Source organism: Poecilia formosa, unplaced genomic scaffold, assembly GCF_000485575.1.
Source record: "Poecilia formosa unplaced genomic scaffold, Poecilia_formosa-5.1.2 Scaffold90, whole genome shotgun sequence".
NCBI classification, from domain to species: Eukaryota; Metazoa; Chordata; class Actinopteri; order Cyprinodontiformes; family Poeciliidae; genus Poecilia; species Poecilia formosa.
The window spans coordinates 819,417-830,143 of NW_006800029.1; the positions used below are offsets into that span (position 1 = coordinate 819,417).

At 36.3% G+C, this 10,727-nt stretch overlaps 1 protein-coding gene across 7 annotated transcripts in view; it reads right to left on the bottom strand.

Annotated features, from left to right (window-relative positions):
- Nucleotides 1-3,780: 3,780 nt before the first annotated feature.
- znf512b (zinc finger protein 512B) overlaps nt 3,781-10,727 on the bottom strand; it is a 33,924-nt gene continuing 26,977 nt past the window's right edge. For 4 of the 7 annotated variants that reach the window (XM_016674116.1, XM_016674117.1, XM_007557646.2 and 1 more), the window contains 6 exons: nt 9,256-9,510; nt 8,847-9,170; nt 8,184-8,285; nt 7,854-7,916; nt 6,642-6,740; nt 3,781-5,819 (listed from right to left, as the gene is read on the bottom strand). In XM_016674116.1, coding sequence (XP_016529602.1) covers nt 5,475-5,819; nt 6,642-6,740; nt 7,854-7,916; nt 8,184-8,285; nt 8,847-9,170; nt 9,256-9,510 — 1,188 coding nt within the window. In that variant the 3' untranslated portion in view covers nt 3,781-5,474. The remainder of the gene's footprint in view (nt 5,820-6,641; nt 6,741-7,853; nt 7,917-8,183; nt 8,286-8,846; nt 9,171-9,255; nt 9,511-10,727) is intronic. The other 3 variants (XM_016674119.1, XM_007557648.2, XM_016674118.1) reach the window with 2 other exon arrangements.

Here is a 10,727-nt window from a genome sequence, read left to right on the forward strand (position 1 = left end):
TATATAGTATTTTTTTAATTTCTGAAAGTTTTATTTTAACAATCGTTTGTCTTACAGAAGTATTGGCTACTTGTTAATTTGATGACGAATTCTGCTGCAGCTGCATGTATGGGAAATCCTTCCAATTCTTAATAATTGTTATCAATTGTTATCAACACTTTTAAAGCTTGTTTTAAAGCCCATCTATTTTACTTGGCTTTCAACTCCAGTGGGATCTAGTTTTAAATTGTATGTTTGTTTGTTTGTTTTTAAACTGTAAGAGTTGTTTTTTTTTTATCTTGTGTTTTAATGTACAGCACTTTGTGTCAGCTGTGGTTGTTTTAAAGTGCTTTATAAATAAAGTTGGTATGGTATGGTATGGTATTGTTAAGCGTTTCATACTTAAAGCTCTGTAACTCTCATAACACTTACACAGCAAGACCCCAGAGAACTATCATAATCTGTGTGTCATTTCAGAATTTAATGTCACAATGCGATAGAAAACATGTACACTGTTGACATTATTCTATGGTGCGTCAAAAATGAAGTATCTGAATGGGTGTTTAATTTTACATAGTAAATAGGCAGATGGACTGATTGTCTCATATGCTGCAATGTGGTGAAGAGAAGGGATGTGGTTGGTTAGTCTACATTCTGACCCTCATCTCTTTTCATAAGATTTGAATCATGACTTAAAGAACCTGCTCTTGGTTATCAACAGCTGAATTTTAAAAAAATAATAATTTGAGGTTTTTTATGCATCTGATCAGGATGCCTCCTGGGCACCTCTTTTGGTGGATTTAAAAACAGGGCAAAGAAACTAGCAAAGGCACCAACAGAGAAATTAGTTTCTTTGCTTAAGGTAGCAATAACAAGAATAAATTCTTTCTGACACTTAATATATAATAAGAACCCAAGTAGAGAAGTCTTAGGAAACCTGTATAGGTTCCTCTAAAAATAACATTTATCAGTATAGTAACCACAAGTTTTTGACAGTGACACATTATTTGTCACACAGCATACAAGAAAAAAAAAAAAACAAAAACATTTTCATATTGTTCTTGAAAATGTGTCAAGAACAAGCTGCAAAAATAGAATGGTGTCACAATATGTTTTTTCGGCCTTGTGAAAAACAAATTTCTTGTTTAGGGTATGCATAGTCCTCTAAAACTCTTTCAGAGTACAAACCTTTACCAGTTGTAGTGAAGCTATTGTGGAGGATTGTATATAATGTGAATAACGTTTAAAATAACACTGGCAAAGACCTTACATACATACGACACTGATTTAGTCATCAAACTTTATTAATTAGTTAAGGGATACTAATGCACAGGTAATACAACAAGTTTTGGGAGAAAAAGTGTAACAGTTCAGACACAAAGGAGGAACTGATTCCTCCAGTGTTAAGTACTATACAGCTTAATTTCAGATATGGAAATCTTAATTACATCATCAGTCTCATTTTATCTGTTACCCAAGTATCATAAACAGTTATGAGCCGTAGTGCAGCTCTCAAATATTTCATTACAATGGGCGGCACCAGAGATGGATGCCAGTTCCTGCTTTTCAAGTAGGTAGCATACAAAACGAACCAGGGTAAAATTCATAGGCTAAGAGGATTTCTAAGGATTAATCTTGGTTTTGGAAATAACATTGCTGACAAAGGGAAGACACTTGAGCCTCCTGTTTCCCTGGGTACAAAAGTCACACCACACAGTCCAGGTCACTAGAAAGCTCCAACAACACTCCTATTTTCAAGCCTATTTTATGTTATAGTAAGTGCACTAAATACAGAAACAAACACACATACATATGCCTTGTTGCCCCCATATCTATATGTAATAATAATAATAAAGGACTCTCTCAACAGGGTTGCCTTTGTGTACTAAAAAAAGCTGAAATCATGTGCATCATCAAAATGGACAAAATAACAGTGTATGCCAACAAGGTTCTTTGTGGTCTACGATTATTTTTCCAACATTATTGTGTAAAATTCAGATAATGTGAAAAGCATTTTAAAGCAATTAAAGAAAATCAGGGGGCGTGGACTGGGGAGAGGGTGGAAAAAAAGCCACACATTTCTAAGAAGACACGTCAATATCAAAAAATTAGCAAGCCAACAAAATCAGCTAAATATGGTATATTGCTGTAAGTTTTAAACAAGTTGCAGTTTATTCACACTGCAGGATAGATGTGTTTTCCAAGTAATAGGAAGACAGATAGTAAAGGGTGTTATAAAATATAAAATATCCACTCTTATAAGCAGTGCTAAACTATCATATTGCAACACCAAAAGCTTGTCGGGTAAACACAGTCGACGCAATGTTGTATGAGACGGGAAACAAGCAGCTGACGAACTGATTCTGTGCCACAGCATCACACTCAACAGAGAGTGTCACTGTTCTCCGACATCCACTCGTTACAAAGGTGCTAACCGTTTAATACAAACACACACACACACACACGCACACACCAACACACACACACACACTCGCGCACACACGCATACAAGCAAGGTCTGGACAACTCGTGTTAAAAACTCGTCCATGGACCGTTCAGTGCTTCTCTAACTTATGCTCTTTTGTGAACTACGCCTAAATAGCAGAAAAAGGCCCATTCCACTATAAAAACATATTCATCCCCATCTGAATACACTCCACTGTCTGATTAGTTCAGGAGGAATTCAAGTAGAATTTTTGCTGTACGTTATAAAAAGTAACAGCACGGGGATGAAACCACTTGAACACACCCATAACCTATTAAACTCTATATTCCTAGGGTATGTTCAGCTGACATCAGTGCTTGGATTTAATAACTTTGACATTTTGCTCCAAAATTCAGACAACTTGCCAGAAGGAAGGTCATGGCTGGATGGATCTGTTGACTTTAGGCGCGTTGTATCAGGTCTTTAAGGTAAAGTGGCAAGTAAAGCACCCTTATTATCCCTCACATCACAATATATCCAAAACTAGCAGACTGGCTATCTAGGTAATACACACAAGAAAATCTAAAATAGATTTGTGATCTTTTTTGTTTCTATGTTTTGTGTTGTTTTTTTTTTTTTTTTTTTTTTTTCAAAAGTGAGCGTCATTATTTTATACACAAACAGCACAAATAAACCAAGTAATATGTTGTTTACATTTGCTGAAAAGTTTAACATAACTGTGGATTCAAGTATCTACTTTGACTTTTTAGCACGTTAAAGTGAATATATTCTCTCATCTTAAGTAATCAAGTAATCTAACTTGTTATTGTTTTATAACAAATCTGAAGTTGAAATGTTGAGGAACTCTGAACTTTAAGACCAGTTATGGCTTTCTGGAATACAGTACCTTGCAAAATCATTCATAACCCTTGAGCCTTGTCAAATGTTTGTCATGTTAAAAGCACAAATTTCAATGTGTTTTAATGTGACTGTATGTGATAAATCAACACAAAGTAGTGCTTAGTTATAAAAACAAGAAACATAATAAATTATTTTTTTATCTACTTTAAATTGTAAAAAAAAAAAAAAATCTAAAAAGCATGGAGTGTATATGCACTCAGCATCTTTTATTCTAATGCATCTAAATAAAATTTAATGCAACCAAGAGATTTTAGTTCTAGTAGATTTTACTACTGGTAGTAAAATCTCAGTATAAACCCAGCTGTTCCCCATAGGCCCTAGTGGATTGTTGGAAAACACTGATGAACAAACAGCATCATGCAGACCAAAGAGCCACATCAGGCAGGTCTGGGATGAAATTGTAGAAAAGCTTAAAGCAGGGATAGAATATAAAAACAGCATCCTGAGCTGAGTTATTTGAGAACTTTACAAATCTGGCCTTTATGGAAAAGCAGAAATAAGAATACAACTGATGATTAGCAGATTGACACAAGCCACGCAGGGGACAGCAAATGTGTGAAAAGTTCCACCCTGGTCAGATGAGACCAAAGCTGACCATTGTCCTAAATGTAAAACACTGTACAGGTGGATCTACAGAGTAACACGGATGTGTATTATTAGTAAAAATACACTATAATTAATTGCTACTTCATGTTAGTTGACCACAATGAAACAAAACAAAGCATGGTGGAGTTTGTGGTTGCATTGAAACAAAATGTTAAAAAGTTTGAAGGGTATGAACACTTTTGCTTGGCTCTGTAAGCAATAATTACACAGTCCTGTTTTGTAGTTCAGACAGAGTTAACTGTTTCCTTTCCGATCAGAGCAACATTCTCCTACTCCTGTTAAAGAGACGACCTGCAGGCTAGATCGAATAGTCCTAGAGTGCAAAAACGACAAGAGGAGAGCAAGAAGGGTAGAGGGTTAAAGTGCAAGGCAACAACTTTTAGCTAATTCATTCAAATACATCACTTTCTGAGATGCTAATTTACATCTTTTGCCTGTGTAATAAAAGGTTATCATCTTAAACCTTTCTATAAAAGATAGCTTTTTTTAAATCTTCTCTGCAGCTTAGACCTATAGTAAAGCAGACCCCATAGTATGGCCTCCTTTTAATAGAGATATATAATTTGATTGTGCTGCAACAGTGCAACGATGTTAAAAATCCTTCCTTCTGCTAAATATTTTGTTTGGCCAGACCTTGTTTTGCTTCTTTAAGTGAAATCGATTAAATAATATCACTGTGTGTTATTGTGATTGAATTATCATCTTAAGAGATAAATGAAAAAAAAAAAAAATCCCTTTTTGGGTTTTTTTAATTATCACCTTCAGTTTAAAGTAACCATGGAAATGTTAGGTAAAAGGAACAGCCCTGGGGGAAAGAAAACAACTGAACATTGTAGCTTATGTGAAATCTGCTCACAAGAACTGGAAACCCAAAAAACAGTAATGAAAGCAAAACTAAAAGGAAAAATAATACATTGAAACAACGTTGCACTACAACACACTGCAAAATTTGTGACTGACCAAAAGCCAACTGGACGCATCAGGCTTGAAAACGAAGGATGGCATCATTACTTTGAGTATATAGATATATATATATTTATATATATAGTTACTGTTTATGTACACATACAGTATATCTGTGAAGAAACATGGAAAAAACACCAGCTATCATAAAATGACTTCACCATGCTAATAGAATTTCCTTTTTAAATCCTTTCAAAACAATTTGACTCTTGCAGAGAAAACTATTATTATTAATCTATTTGGGATACTACTTCTGTTTAATAACTTCTATCAATGTTAGGGTTTGATTTGCACTTGGTTTACGGCCTCTGCTGTGGGATCAGAAACTGAAATGTGTGCCCTATAAAGGAAACAGAGGTGGAATGGAGGAAATGCACTACTGTGGTGATAAATGTTCATACCAGTGCACACATTAACTCTAAGGTATAAAACCAAGATTTAAAGACTCTTAAAATCTTTAAAAGTTTTCATCGTTGATCTGGCTTTCTACCCAGTGCCAAGGTGGAAAGGTCCTTTTAGCTTCCAGGCGGCACGTTTACCAAAAGCATCCATTTCGACTCCAGGGTTGATAAAAGCAGTGCTACTCTGACAAAAAGATCTTCTTGGTTTTGTTCCGTCTGGAGGCAGGGGGGGGGATTTGCCTCTCCTGGCCTGGATCATCACTGTCCGTTTGGTCAGGGATCAGGGCTGGGGACTGTGCTGAGCGAGAGGGAGGGGTCATGGCTGGAGGTGAATTTTGGGCGGTGGTGAGGGCATCTGTCTTTGTTTGTAGAGACTCGTCCATCAGGGGTCGTTCTTTTGGTTTCCGGCCCCTCTTTTTACCTGAGGTGGCACCGTTCCTCACCTCAGCTTTGAATCCATTGTTCTCCAACCCTTTGCTCTTGCTACCAGAAACCCCTTGGCTGGTTGATGCACGAAACCAGTTCTACAAAAAAAAAAAAAAAACACACACACCAAATCAATTAAAATTTGAACAAACATAAACATAAAACATACCAAGGGCAAACATAAAGGAATATTACTTTACAACACAGAAAGTGTTATCAGTGAAGTGTGCATCTGTTAGAATTGATGACTATGGGTTACAGCTGATAATTCAATTAGAAAATAGAAAAAGACCAATTAAAAATTATCGATCTACTGAGAAGTATGTCGATGTACTGCACAGTATATTGACTCAATACTTTGCTGGGACTCCTTTTGCTTAAATTACTGCATCAATGCAGCTTGGCATGGAGGTGATCAGCCTGTAGTTCTGCTGGAGCATTAAAGAACTTCAGGTCGCTTCGATCATTTATTTATCATTTTGGCCTTCACCCCTCCCAGAGAATGGGCCACTAAGTAGTTCTTGCTGAGCAGTTACTTTTAGGACACTTTTTATTAGCTTCTTATACTGCAGAGAGAGCGATCAGCATAACTTTTATTAGCTTTAGGAAACTTTTCTGCAGTAAGATCTATGTGTTTTCATTTCCTTCATAGCAGCCACTTCAGTGATGTCTTTGTGCATAATGTCACACAATTATCAGACACTCTGCATATACACACATTAGCAGGGAAAAAACTGCTAAGTTTGCATGCAAAACATATATGTCCCATGAATGTTTTGCATGATAATCTAAGAATGTGGCATTTAATTGAAAAAGTTTTTTCTCAATGAAGCTGGCACATTCATGTCCAAATATACTGTATGTTTATGTTAGTGCGTTCTTAATGGCTGTTTGTTAAGTTTCCACAGAGAGAGACCCACCTGTGAGTGTGTCTTACTAATATGATATTTAACACCGCTCTCTGAGCTAAACTCCTTCTGACAGATCAGGCAGGTGTACTTTCCCATTTCACCACCACCCTGAAAAACACACAGACAAGTAGAAACAAAAAAATGTGTAAATACAGTATGAAGACTAACTTGAACTAATTCAAAAATACAATAAGCATGCATAATAAGCTCATCATGTTAAGTAGAGAGATTCAATGGATGTGCATTATTTACAAATGTGTTCTTCAGGGATGTGTTTACCTTCTTTATTGAGTGTTTCAAATTTATTCATGAATGGATCATTGTGCATATGCCTAAGTTTAGCTTTTGTTGATCTATGGTGTTTTTGTGGTCATATGGATATTCAATCTTAATCGTTAATCTTAAACTGAGAAATACAAGTGATGTAAATAAACAATAAAGGCCCAAAAGACATGTTTTATAAAATGTTATAAAACATGCACATTTTTTAAAGGAATAAATTAGTACACCTACATCTTTATTCCCACTTAAAATGACAAGTAGTGAGGCAAACGTTGCTAGACTAAGTAGATAAACTGCAAGAAGTGTCTCATTAAAATTATTTCAACCAAAGGGGTACACTGGCTGTAAGTGGCAGTGTGTCCCAAGTTGTTCTTCAGTTAAAACACACACTGATGTTTGTTCATATCTTTTGTTTAATGAGTAAAAAAAACTTATCTTTTTGGGTTCAGCTATAATAAAATTACAATAACCAAACAATAAAACAAGATTTAGACCAATATGTGAACTTTTCTGTCAGAAGAGCTGAATATTTAATTAGGTGTCTGACATTTTCTATAAGTCTGAATGAGTTGTATCATGCTTTACAATTTTAAGATTTCCTATGACCTTTTCTTTCAGATAAGCAAAGAGAACTCTTAATTAAAGGTTGTCTTATGAGATATGAGTTCTATGTCTTATCATGTCTGTTCTATGGGGACTTGGCCATAAGATTCCACTAAATTAATTACTTTTTATTTTTTGGTGATCAATTTCAACATTTTCTATGACCTATGTTCACTACGGACAAACTGAAGAGGAAACATCTGGTCTGGCAGATGACCTCAGGTTCAAATATTGGATTGGCTTCTAATTGTGTTCATTTCAGCTCATATGATGTTGTCACAATAGATAGGTGTGGTTTAGGTAGTTGATAGATCTGCTGCAGATGGAGGTCTGTACCTGGCTGCAGTTGGCAAGGTGTGCCTTCAGTCCAGAGACGCTGGAATATACAGCTTCACAGTTCTGCAGTAAAAACAAGAGCAAGGAATCATAATGAGTCAGTGAACATATTTATAAAACTCTTAAAAAACTGAAGTAAAGAAAACAGACTCTTTCTGAATTACAGTGATTTCAAGCAAAAATATTTACAAAGTTGTAAAATTATTTAAACCTCTCCTTCGTAACTAAAATCCCAGAAACAGTTTGCCCTTTCATTTTACAAACTCTGTACTTTATCCAAACAGATTTGTTTTCTGTGTTTTGACATGTTAACAAGAGGGAATTTCATACAGCATTTGTGCAGCAAATGAAGCCCTTCTCCTTCACTTGGTTCTTCCAGGTCTCCAGTAGCTCTGGGCTGAAGTTGGGGAGGCCAGGACGAGTGTAGTTCAACTGTACAGAGGAGAACATTTTTCCTGAATTGTTAACTGAATTAAAGTTTAACTCACTGCAATAGATATTTGTCTTTCTTTTTTGTGCTTATGTATTCATGCTGCCACTAATTACTTACCACAGTGCATGGCAAACGTGTTCACATTACTTCAGATTTTTTACATTTTCTCTTGGTATTTCAAAAGCCTTAATCTATTTATAGGTATTTTATGTGGCCGACCCAAACAACGTAATGCATATGCTAAAATGTGTGGCGTGTGTACATGCATTGAACTGCCCTGAGGAAATACTTCATGGAACATTTAAGGGCAGATTTCTAAAAGTTTTTCAAATCTCATTCTCATTAGATTGAGAGTGTTTGTGAACAGCAATTTTCAAGTCTTGCTTACAGATTCTCAATTGGATTTAAATTAAAACATTACATTGTTGCTCTGGCTGTGCGTTTATGTTTGTTGTCCAAAAAAAATATATATTGAGGTTTGTGATTGTGACATGACAAAATGTAAAAAACATTTAACGATATGAATATTCTAGCCAGCACCATATGTAATGTGTCCTCACCCTTTTGCTGTCAGGCACCAGGTCGTCCTTGATGCGTCGCTTGGTGCCCCAGTCTTTGGCCAGCTCATCCTCTGCTATCTCCTGCAGGTGGAACACGGCCACCTGAGCAGACTGCCGCCTCACTCGGCCACTGGGTGTCCTTTCAAAGTCCTCCCCCTGACTCTTAATTTGTGCTGCTTTCTCTTTGCTTTGTTTTCTCTCCTCTTCCCTTTCCAAGTCTCTCTCTTTAGGCTGGCTGGTTGGGGGTTTCTCCTGCCAGTCTTTCCTCTCGAGCAAGTTTTGCTCCTTTTTCTTCCCTACTAATGGAGAATCATCAGAAATCCCCTGGAAAAACAAAGACTGAATTCATTTGGGAGAAATTCTTGATGCTATGACAATATTTCATCAGTCTTCTCAAAGATCCACTTACCCTTTCCTTGCCTGTATTGTTGTTGGTGTCAGTGAGGCTGTTCTTGTAGTTATTGGCGTTTGTCGCTGTCGTGACGGTGGTGATGGTCGGCGGGTGCTCAGTGCGTATGTGGTAGTCTCTGCCTGCCTTGGAGCGGTAGCTCTTCCCACAGTGCTGGCACAGAAACACAGGCTTCTCATCGTCAGAAAACTCTCTTCCACAACGCTGCTGGTGATACTGGTAGCCCATCAGACTGGAAAAGTGGGCTGAACAACCCTGTGTATATGCATATATGTGTGTGTGTGCGTATATGTGTGAGAGTGTATGCGTGTTTGTGCACAAAAGGTTTGTAAGATGGTGTGACAACAATGACAAGAGATGAGACAGGATGAACATTTAGCAACGAGCCAGGAAGGCAGAAAATGTCAATGTTAAAAGGAACAGCAATACTGGATTCAGTCAACGTTTTCTAGTTGATGTTTGACAGGTGGTAATTTTTCTGTGTGCAAACATGTTGCAGCTAAACATCAATCAGGCAATCAGTTTTTCAAATTTCCTTCTTCTCTGAAACCTTTTGTAGTCCCAGAAACAGGAACTGAGTGATGACGTGGCATAGACAACATATCAGAAATAAATAAATAAATAAATAAGTTGAAAAATAAGTTGAAATCATTGTTCCCACACATTTTTTTTTGTCAAAATGTCATACCTTTAGTGAGCTGGAAGGGCAGATGTTTGTACAGAAATCAGACTGTCAATATAGAAGCGACACAATCCACAAACGTGGCATGAATGGATGAAGCCTAGCAAAAAAGATTCATTCCTCTATTGGCTTCTTCACATTTTGTGGAGCCACAACCACACATTTAAAAGCATTTTCTTTTTATTTTACTTGATGAATGAACACAAAACAATGCATAATTGTAAAAAGGAAGGAACACCATACTTGGTTTTCTTTTCTTATTTTTTTTTAACAAATAAAAATATAAAAATGATAGGAGATGACCTTTCATTGAGAAAAAATCTGCACATTTTGGAGGGTATGTCTCTAAAACCTTTGCATATCTGCAGACAAAAATCCTTGCCAATGGAGTATGTGAATAACAATTTGCATCTATTGACGCAGTTTTGTCAATAAGATAGTAAATATGTGATATGATATTAAAATAATTTAACTAATAAAACGAAGGAAGTTCTTTGTACTGTATTTAAGGTATCAGAGAAAGGGAGGATGGATTCAAACACACCATCCTTTTCAGATTTTTATTTGCCAAAACTGAAAAGCATTTTTTATTTCCTTCCACTTCAGTCATGCACTACTATATATTTCTGGTAACCTAGCACATAAAATTAAAATAAAATATGATGACGTTTGTGGTTCTAATGTGTTAGAACAGGCAAAAATTAAAGGGGTCGGGATACTTGTGCAGGGCAAGGTATGGCCGAATGGATGGATAGATGAATGAGTAAAACTAATATAAAGTTTGTCGGAA